The 23,801-nt window shown below is 35.5% G+C and overlaps 1 protein-coding gene and 1 long non-coding RNA gene across 2 annotated transcripts; both read right to left on the bottom strand.

Moving 5' to 3' along the window:
• Positions 1-1,287: 1,287 nt before the first annotated feature.
• Positions 1,288-3,493, bottom strand: LOC145159928 (uncharacterized). Its single transcript, XR_013737966.1, has 3 exons — positions 2,885-3,493; positions 2,547-2,632; positions 1,288-2,344 (listed from the first exon to the last, which is right to left on the bottom strand). It is a non-coding gene; the product is annotated as an uncharacterized LOC145159928 (long non-coding RNA).
• Positions 3,494-3,908: 415 nt separating this feature from the next.
• On the bottom strand, positions 3,909-4,395 carry LOC145158090 (uncharacterized). The gene is made up of 2 exons (XM_079077035.1): positions 4,017-4,395; positions 3,909-3,919 (listed from the first exon to the last, which is right to left on the bottom strand). The coding sequence occupies exons 1-2, from the start codon at positions 4,393-4,395 to the stop codon at positions 3,909-3,911; spliced, it is 390 nt and encodes a 129-aa protein (XP_078933161.1).
• Positions 4,396-23,801: the final 19,406 nt, after the last annotated feature.

Genomic DNA, 23,801 nt, shown 5'->3' with positions numbered 1-23,801 from the left:
AAACACTTTTTTGACTGTCATACATTCTTAGGTATTCTTACTGATAACTACTTTAGTAAAAACAACTCAAAAAAAGAAAAGAAAAATTAAAGTCAATAAAATATATAATTTTTATTCCTTTCTCGTTTATAACAAACAATTTAATAAAAAAACTTATATTGAAAATGATAATTTTAAAATGCTTAATATCATCAGTTTTTAAACAAATATCATATTTTATATTATTTTGTCGTATATATTTCTAAATTTGTTATGTTTGTTAATTTCTTGGTAGTTTAAACAAAAACACGGATCAATTTCTTAAAGTATCTATTCTAAGTTTTCATGGAAATTCAAATTTTGAATTTGAAATGTATCTTTTATGTTAAAAATATACTTTTAATATGAAAACAATGATTGAATTTGAAAGCCTTTGTTTTTTATTTTTGATAAAAAAAAATTTTTGACAGCTATCCATTTTTGTTTTGCATACAACTTTTTATAAGGGAGTTATACGTCTTTTTATTAGAAACAACCATGTTGTAATAAAAAACAGAAAATACAATAATGTTATAATAAGGAGAAAATGGAAAGTACAGTGTTATTTCTTACATTTAGGTCTTTATTTTTTATATATAAAAAAAATGACAGCTAGTCGCATACCCGTGCAACAAGACGGGCGACGATTGGGTTCTTTTCGACAACACTGCAGTGCAATGTCATTGTGGCGAATAGTTTCCTCCAAAAACAAATTCAAAATTGTCATATAGTGCGTGTAAGTTGGTTGTACATCCCAATACCAAACTGGGGTTAAATTATTTTTTGTTGATAAACATAGCTTTAAGAAACTTCTAGGGTGCATTTTTTTCACAACATCTGTTGGAAGAATCTGATTTTGCCAAAAGAATTGAATAACGAAAATACAAAGAACGTTTTTTCGGCGTAATATGAAATAATTTTTTTTTAACCATCTCCAAAATGATTCACATTGATAAAGGATATTAGTATCGATTTGGTGCTTTTAATTTTAATTTTTTATTTCAATTTATACAACCAAAGTATCAAGTGTGCCAAAATAAGAGTGCATATATTAATTTCAAAACCTATCTATTAGTGGATTTGTTTTATTCATATTACCATTTTTATTTCATTTTTAAACTATTAAATTACTTATAAATCAATATTAAATTATCTGCTCACTTTTGTTAATTTACAATTGGTAAAATGTAAATTATGATTAAGTAGTTGTTACAAAAACTCAACAAAGTTTCGTATCAATTCAAATAGAACTTGCTGTAACTATAAGTATTAAAAGAAATAATAAACCAATTTAAAATTATCAAATCACTTTAATTAGTTGACTAACAATTGGTAAAAAAACAAACTGTTATCAACATGCCACAACTCTCTTCAAACGTTATTTGGTGTCGTTTTACCCTCTTGGAACAGCTTTGCCTTATTGGCCTTTTAGAGCAATCTTTAGAGATAAGATAAGTAATGAATTAAAGTAGAATGCTATAAAAGAATATCTTAAACATACACAGTAGTAAAAAAACAACAAAAACAAATAATGTTTCTTTTTGGGGTTGGATGATCTGACTTAATGACCAATTTACCCTTCTATTGGTTTAAATGAAAAATGATCACCTTCTACATGAAAAAAAAATGTTGTGAATTTTAATAACATAAAGAGAACACTACAATATTTCTTCATGCCAAGTGTTGAATGATTTTTTTTAGCAAAATAGCAATTTAAAATGACCAATATACCCCTTCCCCTGCCACAACAACACACAAATACAGTCACATGCACACTGATTTTCTATCTTTAGTATCGTTAGAGCATATACAGATACAGTGGCATGTAATATGCTCTAACGATAAAGACTTTAAAGTAAGTTTTGAACTATTTGAAATCATTTTTTTTAATTCAAACTTTTCTATGATGTGGAAGAACTCTAAACCCATGAGCTCTTGAAGCCACATTCTCGTTTCCAACAACGCCTTTCTATAAGTACAAACTTTTCTATATGTAGATTTTTTAACCCGCATACACACATAGTCATTTTACCTTTTCATATGAATTATTGACTTTTACTAAAGAAATAAACATATCGAATCAAGTGCAATTTACAAAATATGATATTTTCTTCCATTTTGCCCCACCACTTTATCAACCATGTAATTATTCACAAGAGAACTTAACCAAAAGCAAAAAGATCCCAACTAAATCCAGGAACAAAACACGCATATCCTGCCAAACAACACGCATATACACTAACCTCATCAGTCCACTTCTTTTAAACCATACCTCAAAATGTAGCAGAAGTTCCTTTCATACCCATGGCCTTGAAATCTTCATCTTCTGTTCATCACAAAAAAAGGATTGTAAAAATCCTCATAACGAAAACAAAAAGAAAGAATTTAATTACTGAACAACGATTATTTTAATTTAACTGAAAAGGTATAGGAACCAAAACCAGAAGCTGCCATTATAGATATAACACAACCCACCAGAGCAAATAAAAACAAATTGATCATAACTATGAACACTATATTTCACCTACCTTTAAGAAAAAATTTCAACACTGTAGGATTTGGGAGAAACTGGGATTGAAGAGAAATTTTCACCCAGCCTAGTCTTGAACATAACCTGTAATGTTCAAAATTACACAATGTTTGACATTTTTTACAATATCATAACTCCATAAGCTTTGAACATGAAATTTGATTTTAAAAAATTATACAATCAAACTTTTAACCTGAAAAACATTACCATGAGTGTCAAATAAAAATCATGAACAATTTTCTAGATCTGGTTCTAGAAAAGTAAACAGTTAAATTAACTAACACATCTTCCATATCCGATTAACAAACCTCTGTATGAGTAGATTAGGCCAAGTACCTTATTCCTCTTCAAGAAAATGGATACATTGTTTCTTAAAGATGACCCTTGGAGACTTGCTTACTAAGACCATCTCCAACAACATCCTTTGTACCTAAAAAACCCCCCCAAGTACCACAAGTCAGTGGTCTAAGTGATCTGAAACATCAAGTTAGTAAATCAAGGCTAGAAAATAAAGAACACGCATAATTCAAAATTGATTTAGGGTTAGAAAACAATATTAGTTAATTATAGAAAGCATCGACCAAAAATAAAGAGCAGATACATAATTCGAATATAAATAACATCAACCAAAAATGGATTCAGGGCTAGAAATTAGCAAGCATAAATTAAGATAGTTCTCTGATTAGGGTTAGAACCAACAATAAAAATAAAAAATTACAACACCAACGTAAACACATATCCTTCCATTGTCGCCTGCATATCAATCTTATCTTCATTAATACAAAAATGAAGATCGCGACATCGCCATCATTGGTGTGGTTGTATGGTGGTGGTGACATCGCCAGTTTTTTGGTGGAGTGTGCACAGACAGACAGAGAGCAACGAAGGTGGTGGGGTTTTTCTGTGATCGTGGTTGAAGGCAATGTGGGTTCCAATATGGTGGTTAGTTGGTGATGGTGGCATTAACACTCCTAACACCTTACACCTTGCCACGTCAGCTTTTTGAATGCCACCTTATTTTTCTCCATTTAACACTTGATCTTAACATTTGGTAGGGAGTGATAACACTCCTAACACTCCATTTGTTTTATTTTTTTAGTTTAATTTAATTACTTTATTTTAATAAACAAACATTTTTTATTTAATATTATATAAAATATTTTTTTAAGATCTTTTTCTAATTTAATGTAATTACTTTGTTTTAATGAACAAACAACTTTTATTTAATATTATACAAAATATATTTTTTAATATTATACAAACATTTTTTTGATTGAATTAATATGACATAATTTTTTTTAACGGCACACACTTCATATTAAATAAAAACGATTACAATAACTTAAAGCACGATTTCATGCTACTTAAGACCTAAAACACAATTTAATACATAAAAAATACAGTTCATAACTAAAACACACTTCATAAAAAACACACTAAAGCAACGGGTCTTCCTCCAAATACTGACCTTCCAATTCGTCTTCCGGTGGCATATTTAGATCAAGATTGTCCATCGTCCAAAGATGATCGGTCAAATGACGGCGAAGATCGGTATAGATTACTGAATTGTGAATTATCCTCATTCTTTGTATCCATTCTTGACCACCATATTCTAGTGGTTGTGTATCTGGGATGACTTCATTCTCGTCGTACACACATATCGCATTTCCTTCATGTTCTAAAATCATATTATGCAATATGATACATGTATACATCACTTCTGTCATAGTAGAAATATCACGAAACATGGATGCTTTTGCAACTATTTGCCAACGCTTTTTAAGTGCTCCAAACGCTCGTTCGATATCTTTTCTTGCTTTTTCTTGGACTCTCTTAAATCTGGACATCTGAGGGTCATCCGGACATGACAAACTTTTAACGAAAACAGAAAGTTCAGGATAGATCCCATCCACAAGATAATACCCAAATTTGTATTATGTTCCTCGGAGTATAAATGACGAATCTGGGGCAGTACCGTCATACACCTTGTTGAATATTGGTGAGTTATTGAGAATATTAATATCATTAAGCGAGCCGACACTACCAAAAAAGGCATGCCAGATCCACAAATCCTGTGAGGCTACAGCCTCAAGCACGACCGTAGGATAATGATAATTGCCCTTTGTGTATTGTCCATGATATGCATTAGGACACATACTCCATTTCCAATGCATGCAATCTAAACTTCCTAACATCCCAGGCAAACCATGCACATTTCCATTATGAGCATACAACTTTTGTATGTCACTACCAGTAGGACGACGCAAATATCGTGGACCATACAAAGACATGACAGCTAAGCAAAATTCGTGAAGACTTTCTCGGGCGGTACGTGCAGACATCCTAAAACTCTCGTCTAGTGCATCAGGGGGTGGCATATGCTAACATACGAAATACAGCAGTACATTTTTGAATTGGATCAAAGCCTAACGTACCTCTTGCGTCTGGGCGTTGCCTCATATACTCAGACACTGAAGTCACACCTTCTACAATACGCATAAACAAATCTTTATGCATCCGGAATCGTCGGCGGAAATAATATCCTTGAAAGAGCATTTTCGTCAAAATAATCTTGCATGAGACGTTGGTGGGCCGCTTCACGCTGTCTTTGGATATATCTTCTTCGTTTACGTTGCGTATTGCTTGATTCAATGTTGTTAAGATGTTTTTCTAGCCTATTACGTATGGAGAAGACTGACTGTACTACGTTATCAAAAACATTATCCGATGAAGATGACGAAGACAAAAATGACAATTTCTTTATGAAGAGTTGAGAATGTTTTTTTATGTAGAATTAAGGTAATATGGTCTTGTATATATAGGCCCATATAATTGTTCACTAAAATGACAAATTTATGGTTAATATTCTCTTTTTGTAAATGACTACGATATCTTCATTAATCCTCTTCCTATGCATTTAAACTTTTCTGCATAAGATTCCTTACACTTTAATGTACATATATTCTCTTCCTGTGAATAGGCGTACAGTACACAATTATTATTCTATTACATATTTCTAACTACATCCCTTGGACTTATATAGAACTTTCATTTATTACTCATTTATCAAAAGTTTAATTTAGACCTTTGTTATATTAATATACTCATTTAAATTCTCTTTTAGCTTTTGATATATAATGCTTCATATTTACATGTATGATGCATCTGTCGTTGCCATTATTTTATTTGAATTCTCTATACTTGTATTTATTTATATTACTCAATAAATATATGAAATTACCTTTAAATGGTAGTAATTTAGTTAAATATATAGTCTTTAAGGTGCATATTAATATACAAACTAAATTATTAAATCATTTAAACTTTATAGATTAAAACATGAGTCACAACATAAATTAAAACATTAATTAATTAAAACATAAATTAAAACTTTCTAAATACTACACTAAAACACGACTTAATACTAGACGGAAAAAATAAATTAAAACATAAATTAAAATACGACTTAACACAGCTAATCTCAGTTGTATTGTTTAGCAATATCCTCCTTTGCCTTGTTAAAAATCTGACGGTCCTCCTCGGACATATTCTCTACTGGGGTTAAGAAAAGTTGTAACGCACAGTTCTTTTCTTTTATCGCACGGTTCTTTTCTTTTAGCTTTCCCAATTCCAAAAAACCGTCAAGCTTATCGTCCAACCCTTTGATATCGCTCCTTATCTCCTCCAATTCAGTCGATGAACTTTGGGTTCCTTTCAGCTTTCTTTTTGCTTTGTCCCGCCCCATAGGACGAGTTGGAACTTCATAAGGATCATTGTTGTTGAGGTCAATCCCTCCGACACGTGCATCAGAAGAGTTACTGCGAGTGGTCTCAGAAGTTTTGCTTCGTTTGGAAGCGTCTGCGTAATCATCAGCACTTCTTAAATTAAGCCATTTCGGTTTCCCCTTCACAACTTCCCAAAACCCCTCATTGCCAAAAGGTTTTCCGACTTTGGCCTTGTAAATCTTACGAACTTTTGCTAACACATCCACCTCATTTGCACCGCTTTGGGGGTTGTGGATCGCGTTCATGTAGATGCCGTTAAACTCCATTGCGGCTTTGTTGGCAGTCCTCCATTTGGAGTAAAGTTGATCAGGATTGCGGTACTGCCTTTTCATTCGGTGACAAAAATTATGCCAAACTCTAGCTTTGAAGGTCGTTGAATCTTGGTCGTCGCCCGTCGCTGGATCCTCCGACACATCTAGCCATCCTTGCGCTAGTGTCGTCTCTTCATCATCTGTCCACCCTTTGCATTGAGCCTTCCTTTTTCCCTTTGCTTGGAGCTCTTGAAATGACTCTTCAACGGGCTCTTCAACGGGTCCTTCATCGGAGGAATCGGTTGACTCGTCGAGTAGACGGCGTGGTTGGCATTGAAAATTACTTTGGGGTTGAGGTTGTGAAAAGAATTGAGTTTCTTGAACCGTCTCAAGCGGATCAAGATCCAAATTTGGACGAGGTATTAGTTGTGATTGGTTTTGGTAAAAGTGGATTGGTTGAGAAGCGTACGGATTGAATTGATACATTTGAAGAGCCATATATGGGAAGTAGTGGCTAGCGGGTGAGTGAATGGGTTGATCAAATGAAGGTCGATAACATTGTGGTGATGGAAGGTTTGGTAATTGAGGGTTTGGAGATGGAAGGTTTAGTGATGGAAGGTTTGAAAAATTCTTTTTGTTGTTTATTGAGGTTTTGTTTGGGTGAGATGAAGACATTTTTTTTGATGAATTGAGATAGAATGTGAGGGAGATAATGTTTTGTGTGTGTGTGTAATGTTGAATGTGTGATTTAATTTGTAGTATTTGAATATTATGAATTTTATTAAAAATGTTTTTTGTAATTAAATAAGAAGTTGGTGAAAAATTAAATTGAAAATTTAATTTTGGGGTTGAAAACATTAAAACCATAAAATGGGTTGAAAACAATAAAATGTTACTTGTTTAGGAAATTTATTTGCAATTCAAAGAAAAATAAAGCAATCCGTTCACACACTTTTTGATTTAAAGCATTAAATTTGTCACAACTGACATTTTAGCTAGGAAATTATGTTCTTGTGTAACCATTCAACTATTGTAAAACATATACTCTAAGTAAATCTCACTCAATGCTCATTTAGATTCACCATTCATGTTCATCAAAGAGTCTGAAGCCCTAAGATCCATGGTTTAAGTCCACATTGGACTAGGAGTTCCTTATTGGGCCTAATGGACCAATAAGCACCCAATTCAACTTTTTTTTTTGGACTTAGAAACCCAAATTGGATCCTAATTGGACCCAATTTATAAATCTAAAACATTTTGGACCATTTGGGCCTAGAATGATTCATTCTAACCCTAATGGGCCTTATTGGGCCATAACTAATCCAATTAACCTTAGTGAGCCATAAGCCCATTCTTTTATTCTAATTGGGCCGTGAATGTTTCCAAGAGCCCAATGGGCCGACAAATTTTATGTTTAGGATCCGAATATCCTAGCTAAAGTTAATGGGCCCAATCTACTCCACCTTTTCTTCTTGGCCTAAAATCTCGCCCCATGTATGAACAAAAAAAAGGAAGAGAATTAAGGGGGTTGACTTTGGAGGTGCCACCTCCATAATATCCAACATGCATCAAAGTTTAAACCACCATGCAACCAAGCTAGTCACCTCACCCCTCTCTCCCCTCTCCTCTTCTACTCTCGGCCGAGAGCCAAAACACACACACACATCACACCAAATTCTCTCCATTTCTCTCAAGAATCATCCATCTTCTTCCTCTAAAATTCTCAAGATTTTGCTTAGGTTTCAAGAGGATTTTCACAAGATAATCATCATTCTTGGTAAGCCTTTACACATTCAAGTTTTATAACTCCATCTTCATGATAAATCACTCTTTCAAACAAAGTTTTTGGTGATCATACTCTTAGAAATCTTCTTAAGTTCGAGATCTACTCAAGGGAGTTGCTAGGGTCGAAAATCACTTCATCTTTTCCACTTCTTCTTCAAAAACCGAAACATCAAGCAAAAGGTGAGTTCATACCCCCTCTTGTTTTCGGTTTTCACATGATTTTTGGGGGAGAATGCAAGTAAAATGTGTAGATCTATGTGTTCTATGCATGTTTTCTGAGAATTCTTACTTTATTTGGTAAAAATGTGTTAGATCTTAGTGAATCTCGAAATTTTAAGTATTGTTTAGCAAATATCTATGAACTATGACATTATATACATCATATTATCAAGTCAAAAGTGATTACATGTTTAAGATACAAAAGATTTCAAAAAAACCTTGTTAAATGTCAAAATTGTCAAAAAAACAAAAGATAAGGGCAAAAAGTGGCATTTATGTTTTTATAAGGTCCAAACAGGTCCTACATGTATAAAAAGGTATTTTTATGTCAAACATACTTTAAAAAGGGCCAAAATGCAAATTTGAGCTTAATGGGCCAAAACCTTTCTCACGGTTTTGGGCCCAATTTGCGAAAAAATGAAGTTTTGGGGTTTAAAAATGTTAATTGGCCAAAGTTTGAGTCATAAATGTAAATAAACCAAATTTAGGGATGAAAATAACATTTATTTTCAAACGGGACCAAAAATGTAAAATTTTCCAAAATTGGGCCGAAAGTGTAAATTTTTACAAACAAGGGGCTTAAAATGTACTTTTCTACAAAACAGGGTTCTAAATGTTAAAATATAACTTTTTGGGCTAAATCCGTGAAATTCCAAACATTTGGGACAAAATTACAAATTTTTATAAATTATGGACTAAAGTGTCATTTTTACAAAACTTTGGGCCTTAATTAAAAATTGGAGTATTATTGGCCTAAATGTCATTTTTACAAAATGAAAGCTTTTTATCATTAATCTATTAAACCTCGAGCTAAAACAAACAACAGAATAAAACAAACGAACGAATTACGTCAATAATTAAGTGTGTATTAAGCCCAATGTTTTCCATGACATGTTTATTGGGATTTGCGACCCACTTACTTGTTAATTTGGGCCTAAGTTATGGATTACATGTTTATTGGGCTTTTGTGGCCCATTTGCATGCCTATTGGGCCTAAATTACCCATTTACATGCCTATTGGGCCTAAATTACCCTTTTACATGTGATTGGGCCTTTGTAGCCTAATTACAGGCTAACAGGGCTTGGAATGGAAATTTCATGTTTTAGTAAGCCATAATGATACTTTTACGTAATCATTTAACTTCGTATACTTAATCATGTACCTTTCGAATACAAAGACATATTACATATACGTAAACATTAAACATAGTACAAAAAGAGGTTGAGAATCTAGTGAGACTTGTCGGTTGGCACCACTGAGTGTACAATCGTAGCTTGTAGTTATAATCAGAGTTTCCTGGTAGGAAAGCGGGAGTTTGTGTATAGATCTATACGGGGTGACCCCCCACGCCCTAGTTGTTCACTACAGCTAGACTAGGCCAGTCTAGGGCGACAACATCCTTAGCAAGACCGGCATTTGGAAAAATACCAAGACGGGCGACCTAGTCATTATCATGCATGGTTATAACTGCTCAAATAGTGATTCAATACCAAAAGTTTAACCTGTTGAAGATAATCTCTTCGATTGTGTCAATGCAAAACAAACTATTTAACGATATAAGAATCTAGACGTTGTTATAAAACAGAAAATATCGGATTTTCTGGGGAAATTATTCATATACATTTATCATTTATTCAAAATACAATGAATCTAAACTTCACTTCTATAAGTCATAACTATGAAATTCACACATGCATCTATACTTGATTTTCACAACATTTTTAAACATTCTATAGAAAATATCGGATTTTTTGGGGAAATTATTCATATACATTTATCATCTATTCACAACACAATAAATCTAAACTTCACTTCTATAAGTCATAACTATGAAATTCACACATGCATTTATACTTGATTTTCACAACATTTTCAAACATTCTACAGAAAATATCGGATTTTCTGGGGAAATGATTCATATACATTTATCATTTATTCACAATACAATGAATCTAAACTTCACTTCTATAAGTTATAACTATGAAATTCACACATGCATTTATACTTGATTTTCACAACATTTTCAAACATTTTACAGAAAATATCCGATTTTTTGGGTTTTTATGAAAGATACAAAGACTTTTACTCAAACATACTTATGAACTCACCAACATTATATATGTTGACCGTTTTCAAAATAACTTGTATTCTCAGGTAATCGTTAAGATGGAAGATATGCAAGTGTGTATGGTTTCGTTTTATGTAATAGCACTTATTGTACTTTTAACAATTTGAACTTATGTATTTTAACAATGTACTCGATGTGAACAATGCTAGTTGTACTATGTAATGTTGGTGATGATCGTGTTATGATTCATGTATATTCATTGTGATGATTATTCAATTGTTAGTCACATGAGCCCCGGACGTTTCCGTTGTCTGGTTCGGGAGTGTGACAGGTTGGTATCAGAGCAATGTTTATAGTGAACTAGCATATCTAACAATACATGATATGCAACTATAAACATAATGGGACTAAATAACTCTGAACAAAACAAAATTTTCACACTTATATGCGCATAGTAGGATAATAATCCAACAATATTTAATAAAAGCTTCTGGAGGAAATTGAACACTATGATTAAATATAGGCAGTTATGTAGTCATATTAGGGATAAATATAGTCTGATCAACTATATTTATTCAGAATATGACCAACGTTTGTTCGGGAGTAATCATAGCGGGAAATGAATCCAAAAGCCTACCTCACTCTCCAAAACTCTAGGGAACCCAAAACTTAAATAACTAAAAATATACTATAGTAATAATCAAAACATGACTTGTTCCCGCACTCTCGTGCAGTCAGTATGGCTGGTTTCCACCTCCCCGGATATCCTTATTTTCCCAATCAGGGAAATAATGGATGGCTGGAAGAGTTTGATGAGGAACCTGAAGAGAATCCCGTGGAAGAGGAGGACCCGGAAGAAGAGATCGAAGAGGGACCTGCGGAACCGGTGGCAAACGCGCTGCCCTGGGAAGAGCTGAAGGAGATGATGTTAGCAGAATATTCTCCTAGAGGTGAGATTCAGAAGATGGAGCAAGAGTTGTGGAACCTCACGGTTCAAAACTCCAATATCGACGCATATATATCCAGGTTTAGTGAGCTATCTCTTCTGTGTCCTGGAATGATCACCTCAGAAGGGAAAAAGATTGAGAGGTTTATCTAGGTATTGACTGCACCTATCCAAGGGAATGTCATTGCGGCAAACCCTGAGACGTTTGACAGCGCCAAGAGACTGGCCAAGAAGCTGTACGATCACGGTAACAAAAAGGGCGTCAAAACAGCAGAAGCGGAGATCAAGAAAGAAGGTGAGAACAAGAAGGGGAGAAACAACAAGAGAAAGGGAAAGCAAAACTCAGAATCGTCTAAGAAGCAACAAACGGTGTCTGTCCATGCCGCAACACAAGCTACCACCACCCCACATGCTCCAGCCTCATCCACGCCAAATGCTTCAAAGCAGTATTCAGGAAATCTTCCCAAGTGTAACAAATGCAACTTCCATCATCACGGGGAGTGCAGAGAGATGAGCTGCACCAGGTGCAACCGGAAGGGGCATACGGCAAAGTATTGTAGGACTCAGCTTCCACAAAACCAGATGACAAACAACAACAACGACGACAATAACAACAACACCAATGTTGGAGCCAGCTATACTTGTTACGGATGTGGGAAAACCGGGCATCTCAAGCGAAACTGCCCCAATGTGAACAACCAAGGAGCAGGAGCAGCAGGGAGAGTGCTGACAATGGGTCAGGGTGAAGCAGTGCAGGACCCAGTCGTTGTCACCGGTACGTTCCTACTTAACAACTCGTATGCATGCATCTTATTTGATAGCGGAGCAGAGCGAAGTTTTGTGAGTAATAAGTTCAAACACTTGCTAAAACAACAACCCCAAAAGCTTAATGAAGCCTTCACGGTGGAAATGGCTAATGGGAAGACTGAATCAACTAAGGATATCTATATAGGATGTACACTAACTCTAAACAATCACACCTTCCAAATAAACTTAATGCCTATAAATATTAGGAGTTTTGATGTAATCATCGACATCGATTGGTTAAGCCCCCATGTGACATCCCCATTTTCACGGCCAGAAAAGACCGATTTTGTTTATGCTTTATAAAAATCAGAGTACCTCTTTTAATAAAAATGTTGCGGAATTTGTTCCCAGAAAAACATGATAAATATGTTATCAAAGCATTTCCTAAGAAATGTATTTTTATCCATTTTAAAACATTTGGGATGTCATCGTCAATACAGAAACATAAGCATAAACAGAACTTACATTCATTTACACTAGTGATCTACATCTCATTTAAATCCCTCAGTGTAAAGTAGCTTCATATCGACACTTGTGATACAAATAAGCTTGAGTGGGTCAGGTTGGGAAACCTGGTGAGTACATAGGGTTTTCAACCCACAATAATTTAATTATTATGTTTAAACATCAAACAATCAACCCAATTACCCATCCCCATTATCTTCCTTACTCTTAAGGATCTACCCTAAGAATCATCTATCCTGCATTCGTTCATTTCGAAGCCCATTGCTTCCAGGGTTTATATGATAGGCACTAAGTCCATAGCTGCCAATGCTTGTTCGTAAAGCACTAATTCCATAGCTGCTAAAGTTCATTCATCGGGTACTAAATCCATAGCTACCGGTGTTCAGCTAATAGGTACTAAATCCATAGCTACCAACGTTTATTTAACAAGTACTAAGTCCATAGCTACCAATGTTTATTCTATAGGCACTAAGTCCATAGCTGCCGATGTTATTTGTTAGGCACTAAGTCTATAGCTGCTAATGTTCACTCATATCATCTTTCATCTCTCATCATCCATCTACCCGTGTTTTACCCAACATATTCGTAGATATAAAATACATATACATTTTAAATTATTTAAAACATGTATAAAATCGTTCATCCAACATAGAAAGCAAGTATTCAAATAATATGCATACATACCACGTAATTTATATAAAATACTTCATATCTATGTGTAAGATGAAAGTAACTATGCACTCACTTGAAAATGTGGTGATTTCGAACTCAGACAGCGCTTCGCTTCTTAAAAATAATTTCCTTCGACGAAACCTAGTATTATTACCACTAGAGTTTAGTATATTATTCGCTGAGACTAATTAATAGTCTAGCTATTATTACTATTATATTAGCGTTAAAAAAATACTTATATAACCAATAATAATAGCCCAAGTACTTATTATAAGTTCCTAATAACGTTACTATAATTAAATAAAAGCTATATTAAAAATAGCGTAGGTGTAGCTCACTTACAACGGGTTTTATAGAAAACCGGGCTTTGCTTGGAGCAGCGTTCCCGAGCCAAAAAGCTCTTCTTCTCAGAGTCGTTGAGCACTCCGGGGCTTCCGCCTCGTGCTAGGGAGGTTCCCTAGGCTTTTCGAGGGGGTTTGGGGGTTAGAGAGAGAAACTAGTGAGAGAAAGAAAGAATGGGAAATGTGTGAAGAAAATGAGGGTGGTAGATGTTCTATTTATAGGGTGAAAAATGGTTGAACTTGGTGCCACATGTCACCATCTAGTGACAAGACTTGGGGAGAAAGCAATGGTCAAGATTGTGTCATATCACCCATTTTCGCACAGCACACTTCCGACTTCTAAAATCCGTAACTTTCACATACGACCTCCGTTTTTTACGTTCTTTATATCCATGCGTAGGTAAAAATAAGATCTATAACTTTCATTTTGACTCCGTCGGCTAATTCTTGACTGATCTTAAATTTAACAGTACGAGGAGATTATACTGTTAAATGTCCGCGTAAAATTCATAACTTCTACATACGGACTCCGTTTTCGTCTGTCTTTTTACCGTTGAGTTCCTATTAATGAGATCTTCAATTCTCCTTTAGGTCGCGTAGGCCAAAAACCGTTCGATCTAAAATTCGAGTTTCGGACCGTGCACTGCTATGCCAAATCTTAGAAAATTCATAACTTCCTCATACGAAGTCAGATTTGGGCGTTCTTTTTATGGAGGCTCTCGGTTTAACATATTCTATGACTTTATTTTAGATTACTAAGGCCAAAAAGTCCTCTATCGTAAATTCACTATTTACGTCTCCCGGTGCCGTGCCGGTTTTGCCGTAAAACTTCGACGGGCCATAACTTCTTCGTTATAACTCGGATTTCGGCATTCTGTATATGTACGGAACCCTTGTAACATATACTATGACTTGGTTAAGATTATTCATTCTAAATAATCTTCTATTAAAAAGTCATTTTTGACGCTTATCGTCTCTAAATTGACTAGCCAGGACCTACGGGCGTTAAACCCCATCATGCCAATATTATGTGTCGTGAGAAGGTCGTTCGCCTTCATCTTCCTAATCACGAAACCCTAATAATCTATGGAGATAAACCCGGCGCAAACCTTCGCCTTATCTCGTGTATCAAGGCACAAAAGTGTCTACAAAAGAAGAACTACACCTTCCTTGCTCACGTAGTGGATAAAACCAAGGAGGAAGTGAGCATTCACAACATCCCAGTGGTGTGTGACTTCCCGGACGTGTTTCCAGAAGATCTCCCGGGAATACACCCAGAACGACAAATCGAATTCCGAATCGACCTAGTGCCTGGAGCCACTCCAATCGCCAAATCACCCTATAGGTTGGCTCCTGTAGAAATGCAAGAATTATCAAGTCAACTGGGCGAACTCCTGGAGAAAGGATTCATCAGACCCAGCTTCTCGCCGTGGGGAGCTCCGATTCTTTTCGTTAAAAAGAAAGACGGATCCTTTAGGATGTGCATCGACTATAGGGAATTAAACAAACTCACCGTCAAAAACCGGTATCCACTTCCACAAATCGATGATCTATTTGACCAGCTTCAAGGAGCTAGTTACTTTTCAAAGATAGATATGAGATCCGATTATCATCAACTCAAAGTCTGAGATAAGGACATTCCTAAGACTGCTTTCCGAACTCGATACGGTCATTACAAATTCGTCGTAATGCCCTTCGGTCTAACAAATGCCCCCGCTGCATTTATGGACCTCATGAATCGAGTTTGTCGCCTATTTCTTGATAAATTTGTAATCGTTTTCATCGACGATATTCTCGTGTACTCTCGAAGCGAAGAAGATTATAGCCAACACCTTCGACAAATTTTAGAAACCCTACGGGCTGAAAAGTTGTATGCGAAACTCTCCAAGTGCGAATTTTGGCTCCGCAGTGTAAACTTTCTGGGCCATGTGGTCAGTTAAGAAGGAATACATGTGGACCCCTCCAAGATCAAAGCAATCGAAAACTGGACAATTCCGTCAACGCCAACAGAAATTCGTCAATTCTTGGGTCTTGCAGGTTACTACCGAAGATTCATTCAGAACTTTTCCAGGATAGCCAAACCCCTCACCACGTTGACCCAAAAAGGCGTACCTTTCAAATGGACCGAAAAGCAAGAGTTTGCCTTCCAAACCTTGAAGCAATCCCTCTGTAGTGCTCCAGTGCTATCCCTACCGGAGGGAACCGAAGACTTCATAGTTTATTGTGATGCTTCGAATCAAGGTTTAGGTTGTGTCCTCATGCAACGAGAGAAGGTAATTGCTTATGCATCCAGACAACTGAAAACGCATGAAGTAAATTATACCACGCACGATCTCGAACTGGGGGCGGTGGTCTTCGCCTTAAAATTTTGGAGGCACTACCTCTATGGTACCAAGTGCACCATCTTTACATACCACAAGAGCCTCCAGTACATTCTAAATCAAAAGGAATTGAACATGAGGCAGTGAAGATGGGTTGAGCTGTTAAATGATTATGAGTGTGAGATCAAATATCATCCAGGCAAGGCTAACGTGGTGGCCGATGCCCTGAGCAGAAAGGAGTATTCAAGTCGTCGTGCGAAGACTCTGTAGATCACCATCCAATCTCATTTAGCCTCACATATCAAAGAAGCCCAACTGGACGCATTGAAAACGGAAAATGTCGCTAGTGAGTCACTACGAGGAATGGAGAATAAGCTCGAAGCTGGAGACGATGGAACCCACTACTTCATGAATAGAATCCGGGTTCCCACAATTGGGGGATTCAGAGAGAAGGTCATGCATGGAGCTCACAAGACGCGATATTCTATTCATCCGGGGTCAGATAAAATGTATTTGGATATCAAGCAGCAATATTGGTGGCCTAATATGAAGGCAGAGATAGCTACTTTCGTGGGAAAGTGTCTTACTTGCGCCAATGTGAAAGTGGAATACCAAAAGCCCTCGGGACTATTACAACAACCAGCGATACCCGAGTGGAAATGGGAAAGGATTACCATGGACTTCGTGACCAAATTGCCAAAGACAGCAGACAGATTGGATGCTATCCGGGTAATCGTCGATAGATTAACAAAATTCGCCCATTTCCTGCCAATAAAAGAATCCTACAAGATGGAAAAGCTGACCCGAATCTACCTTAAGGAGGTTGTGAAACTCCATGGAGTGCCAGTATCGATTATCTCAGATCAAGATAGCATATTCACTTCAAGGTTCTGGCAATCTCTTCAGAGGGCAATGGGAACGCAGCTAGATATGAGCACCGCCTACCACCCACAGACGGATGGTCAGAGTGAGCGTACCATCCAGACACTCGAGGATATGCTCCGAGCTTGCGTGATTGACTTCGAAAAATATGGGATGCCCACTTGCCTCTGATCGAATTCTCTTATAACAACTGTTACCATACGCGCATCAAGGTTGCTCCCTTCGAGGCTCTCTGTGGTCGTAAATGAAGATCGCCCCTATGCTGGGCCGAAGTGGGTGACACTCAACTAGCAAAAGGGAAATCGCCAGCCAGTGCTCTTACAGGACCCGAAATCATTCGTGAAACAACCGAGAAGATAGTTCAGATCAAAGCTCGACTTCAAGCATCGCGAGACCGTCAAAAGAGTTATGCTGACAAGCGACGAAAGCCACTAGAATTTCAAGTCGGGGATCGCGTGTTGTTAAAGGTCTCTCCTTGGAAAGGAATGATTCGTTTTGGGAAACGAGGAAAATTGAAGTCGCGGTACATTGGACCATTCGAGATTCTTGCCCGAATTGGCCTAGTGGCTTACAAGCTGCAACTACCCGCTGAGCTCAGCAACGTGCACCCAATGTTCCACGTTTCGAATTTGCAAAAAGTGTCTATCAGATGAAAACCTTGTCGTCCCTTTGGAAGAGATAGAGATAAACGAGAATATCCTATTCGTCGAAGAACCAGTCGAGATTATGGACAGGGAGGTGGAGCGTACAAAGCAAAGTCACATCCCGATCGTGAAGGTTCGATGGAGCGCAAAACACGGACCGGAATTTACGTGGGAACGTGAATACCAGATGAAGCAAAAGTACCCTCACTTATTCTTCCCTTCACGATCCTAGTTTTCAAAAGAATTTTGGGATGAAATTCCCTCTAACGGGGGGATGATGTCACAACTGACATTTTAGCTAGGAAATTATGTTCCTGTGTAACCATTCAACTATTGTAAAACATATACTCTAAGTAAATCTCACCCAATGCTCATTTAGATTCACCATTCATGTTCATCAAAGAGTCTGAAGCCCTAAGATCCATGGTTTAAGTCCACATTGGACTAGGAGTTCCTTATTGGGCCTAATGGACCAATAAGCACCCAATTCAACTTTTTTTTGGACTTAGAAGCCCAAATTGGATCCTAATTGGACCCAATTTATAAATCTAAAACATTTTGGACCATTTGGTCCTAGAATGATTCATTCTAACCCTAATGGGTCTTATTGGGCCATAACTAATCCAATTAACCTTAGTGAGCCATAAGCTCATTCTTTTATTCTAATTGGGATGTGAATGTTTCCAAGAGCCCAATGCGCCGAAATTTTTTATGTTTAGGATCCGAATATCCTAGCTAAAGTTAATGGGCCCAATCTACTCCACCCTTTCTTCTTGGCCCAAAATCTCGGCCCATGTATGAACAAAAAAAAAGTAAGAGAATTAAGGGGGTTGACTTTGGAGGTGCCACCTCCATAATATCCAACATGCATCAAAGTTTAAACCACCATGCAACCAAGCTAGTCACCTTACCCCTCTCTCTCCCCTCTCCTCTTCTACTCTCGGCCGAGAGCCAAAACACACACACACATCACACCAAATTCTCTCCATTTCTCTCAAGAATCATCCATCTTCTTCCTCTAAAATTCTCAAGATTTTGCTTAGGTTTCAAGAGGATTTTCACAAGATAATCATCATTCTTGGTAAGCCTTTACACATTCAAGTTTTATAACTCCATCTTCATGATAGATCACTCATTTAAACAAAGTTTTGGGTGATCATACTCCTAGAAATCTTCTTAAGTTCGAGATATACTTATGGGAGTTGCTAGGGCCGAAAATCACTTCATCTTTTCCACTTCTTCTTCAAAAACCGAAACATCAAGCAAAATGCGAGTTCATACCCCCTCTTGTTTTCGGTTTTCACATGATTTTTGGGGGAGAATGCAAGTAAAATATGTAGATCTATGTGTTATATGCATGTTTTGTGTGAATTCTTAGTTTATTTGGTAAAAATGTGTTAGATCTTAGTGAATCTCGAAATTTTAAGTATTGTTTAGCAAATATCTATGAACTATGACATTATATACATCATATTATCAAGCCAAAAGTGATTACATGTTTAAGATACAAAAGATTTCAACAAAAACCTTGTTAAATGTCAAAATTGTCAATAAAACAAAAGATAAGGGCAAAAAGTGGCATTTATGTTTTTATAAGGGCCAAACAGGTCCTACATGTATAAAAAGGTATTTTTATGTCAAACATACTTTAAAAAGGGCCAAAAATGCAAATTTGAGCTTAATGGGCCAAAACCTTTGGGCCTCACGGTTTTGGGCCCAATTTGCGAAAAAATGAAGTTTTGGGGTTTAGAAATGTTATTTGGCCAAAGTTTGAGTCATAAATGTAAATAAACCAAATTTAGGGGTGAAAATAACATTTATTTTCAAACTGGACCAAAAATGTAAAATTTTCCAAAATTGGGCCGAAAGTGTAAATTTTTACAAACAAGGGGCTGAAAATGTATTTTTCTGCAAAACAGGGTTCTAAATGTGAAAATATAACTTTTTGGGCTAAATCCGTGAAATTCCAAACATTTGGGACAAAATTACAAATTTTTATAAATCATGGACTAAAGTGTCATTTTTACAAAACTTTGGGCCTTAATTAAAAATTGGAGTATTATTGGCCTAAATGTCATTTTTACAAAATGAAAGCTTTTTATCATTAATCTATTAAACCTCGAGCTAAAACAAACAACAGAATAAAACAAACGAACGAATTACGTCAATAACTATTTATTGGGCCCAATATTCACATTTCTTGGCCATTGGGCCCTAAGGGCCTAATTAAGTGTGTATTAAGCCCAATGTTTTCCATGACATGTTTATTGGGTTTTGCGACCCACTTACGTGTTAATTTGGGCCTAAGTTATGGATTACATGTTTATTGGGCTTTTGTGGCCCATTTACATGCCTATTGGGCCTAAATTACCCATTTACATGCCTATTAGGCCTAAATTACCCTTTTACATGTGATTGGGCCTTTGTAGCCTAATTAAATGCTAATAGGGCTTGGAATGGAAATTTCATGTTTTAGTAAGCCATAATGATACTTTTACGTAATCATTTAACTTCGTATACTTAATCATGTACCTTTCGAATACAAAGACATATTACATATACGTAAACATTAAACATAGTACAAAAAGAGGTTGAGAATCTAGTGAGACTTGTCGGTTGGCACCACTGAGTGTACAATCGTAGCTTGTAGTTATAATCAGAGTTTCCTGGTAGGAAAGCGGGAGTTTGTGTATAGATCTATACGGGGTGACCCCCCACGCCCTAGTTGTTCGCTACAGCTAGACTAGGCCAGTCTAGGGCGACAACATCCTTAGCAAGACCGGCATTTGGAAAAATACCAAGACGGGCGACCTAGTCATTATCATGCATGGTTATAACGGCTCAAATAGTGATTCAATACCAAAAGTTTAACCTTTTGAAGATAATCTATTCGATTGTGTCAATGCAAAACAAACTATTTAACGATATAAGAATCTAGACGTTGTTATAAAACAGAAAATATCGGATTTTCTGGGGAAATTATTCATATACATTTATCATTTATTCAAAATACAATGAATCTAAACTTCACTTCTATAAGTCATAACTATGAAATTCACACATGCATCTATACTTGATTTTCACAACATTTTTAAACATTCTATAGAAAATATCGGATTTTCTGGGGAAATTATTCATATACATTTATCATCTATTCACAACACAATGAATCTAAACTTCACTTCTATAAGTCATAACTATGAAATTCACACATGAATTTATACTTGATTTTCACAACATTTTCAAACATTCTACAGAAAATATCGGATTTTATGGGGAAATGATTCATATACATTTATCATTTATTCACAATACAATGAATCTAAACTTCACTTCTATAAGTTATAACTATGAAATTCACACATGCATTTATACTTGATTTTCACAACATTTTCAAACATTTTACAGAAAATATCGGATTTTTTGGGTTTTTATGAAAGATACAAAGACTTTTACTCAAACATACTTATGAACTCACCAACATTATACATGTTGACCGTTTTCAAAATAACTTGTATTCTCAGGTAATCGTTAAGATGGAAGATATGCAAGTGTGTATGGTTTCGTTTTATGTAATAGCACTTATCGTACTTTTAACAATTTGAACTTATGTATTTTAACAATGTACTCGATGTGAACAATGCTAGTTGTACTATGTAATGTTGGTGATGATCGTGTTATGATTCATGTATATTCATTGTGATGATTATTCAATTGTTAGTCACACGAGCCCCGGACGTTTCCGCCGTCTGGTTCGGGGGTGTGACAAAATTTATTTTATTTTGGAAAGTAGCGGGTGAGGAAATTAAATACGGTCAAAAGCAATCCTTACAAAACCTTTTCAACCAATCACATTGTTACATGGGTTTCTCACTCCTCTCGCCAAAATCAAAACGAGAATATCTTAGCAAGCCTCCTAGCGAGTGCTAGGGGGCGGTGTTTCAATCCTCTTAGCGACTTTAACGAGTTTGTTTAGCGAATCCACTCCGTTCAGCCTAAGCGTTGCTGGTTCTAGGTTTTTCAGAAGTGCGATGAATGGATCAGTAGTCGTGAGTGGTGTGATGGTGGTGTTTCAAATAGCGATTCTCCAATGTTCAGTGTTTTAAACTACATGTTGGGCGGATGAAAGAGAAAGAACATGTCAAGATAAGGACATAAAGGAAACAGATAGGTGGGGCTTGGTCAAATACACACGAGACTCAGTCAAACGATAAGTAAAAAGCGAAGATGTGATCAAATAGCGTGCTTGACCGATTCAAAGGGTTGAGAGTAAGGATTACCGGTTCAAACATTCGTCTTAGCCTTTACTTTCTGATTTTTGTTGACTAATTAAAAGTTCAATGCATAAACTGATTGTACAAAGTGCAGTAAGACTTGTATATCTTAAAATTCAGCATTTAATGCTAAATGCTTATTAAGGTATATATATATATATATATATATATATATATATATATATATATATATATATATATATATATATATATATATACATACATACATACTAGCCGTTTACATGCGCTAAGCGACGGACACAAATAGTTTTTCAGATATACTTGAACACATGATTAATTGTACATTACTAATGGTGCAGCATTTTTTATACACCGCATTTGATTTATAGACTTCATTGACATTAGATTTTGCGTCAGGGTTCAGTAATATTTTTGTATTGGTATGTGATATTCCTCTCAATAATGCCCACATAAAGCTTGATATGTAAGAAAACCGATTCTAGAAGATAAATACATATAAGTTTCCTTTTGGAAACATGTCATATTCTAAAGAGATACATTTCAAAAACATCTTCCACATAACTAACAACGAATTGGTTCCAAATAACTGATAATCTATCTGCAACTATCAGTTACTAATAAGTTTCGAGCATCGATTGTTATAATTGGTCGCATCGAATTGTTTATTTTCATACACGGCATATTCTAGAGATTCCATAGGAGACAAAATATTTTCGATTAAAAATAGTGAAATAGTTTATTCCGGCAAACACTTTCCGGAAGCAATTAGTTTTTTTTTTGTAGGCTGTTTCAAGATAAATATAAAAATACATTGCTAATTAAAAAGAAAAATATGTTGAACGTTTGTATTTGAAATAAAAGTATGTTAGTTTGGGTTATAAATAATAGTTGTTTTTTTTTAAACGGCTAATGATTTAACGGAGGCCTCACCACAATATGTAAGTGGTGACCCTGCGTTCGAGCTCCTTTACAGGGCAAACTCAGCTCATCCCTCAAAGGATTTTCAGGAAAAACTTCTCACACGTTGAGAATAATTGCAAGAGACAAATTTTAAAAGGTTCAAAGATTTGTGCTGACCTCAAACCTACGATATCAAACCAGTGCATCAATCCAACTAAGTTGGACATCACTTGCATTAATTAAATATAATTAAATATTATTTTAATAGTTAATCTGAATATTTTTTCCTTAGCAACCTATGCATATTAGGACATCAAAAAATTATAACTAATATGATAAGTAATGCATCAAACAGATGAATAGCCCTTGTGAATAAATATATTATAGGGAAAAAATTATGGGTCCTATTTTGGACACATCAATCTACAACAACAACCTATATTATTAGGTTTACTTTTTAGGTTAATGATGGTAATTATTATCATATAATTATTTTATTGACCATACTTTTTAAATCATAATGACAATCTAATTATTATTTGACCAACTTTTCTTATTAATTCATTATTACATAATCATAAATTATTATTATTTAATAATTACATTTTTATTACTAACTTTATTAATAATAATATAGTTTTTATAATATAATAACAGAAATAATATTATAAAAAAATAAAATTCCAAATAAATTTTCATTAACCTAATATCATTGATATTATAAGAAAAATAAAATCCAAACAAATTTTCATCATTTTTTTTTAATTTTAAATATTACATAACAAAAATCCGAGACATAAATTTTCATCAACCTAATATCTTTCCGTAGTATTACTGTGACGTATTTTCGGCGATAAATGCTTTGGCGACGTATTTCCGACGAGCAACGTATTTCAGATGATATTTCCGG

This window comes from Lactuca virosa, chromosome 2 (assembly GCF_052849685.1).
Source record: "Lactuca virosa cultivar CGN04683 chromosome 2, Lactuca_virosa_CGN04683_v6, whole genome shotgun sequence".
Lineage (NCBI taxonomy): Eukaryota > Viridiplantae > Streptophyta > Magnoliopsida > Asterales > Asteraceae > Lactuca > Lactuca virosa.
The sequence above is the reverse complement of the archived record's forward strand: the minus strand, read 5'-3'. Positions and strand labels throughout refer to the sequence as shown.

Bases quoted from the DNA above. Each gene is read 5' to 3' on its own strand.
- LOC145158090 (XM_079077035.1), bottom strand. From the start codon at position 4,395: ATGTCCAGATTTAAGAGAGTCCAAGAAAAAGCAAGAAAAGATATCGAA.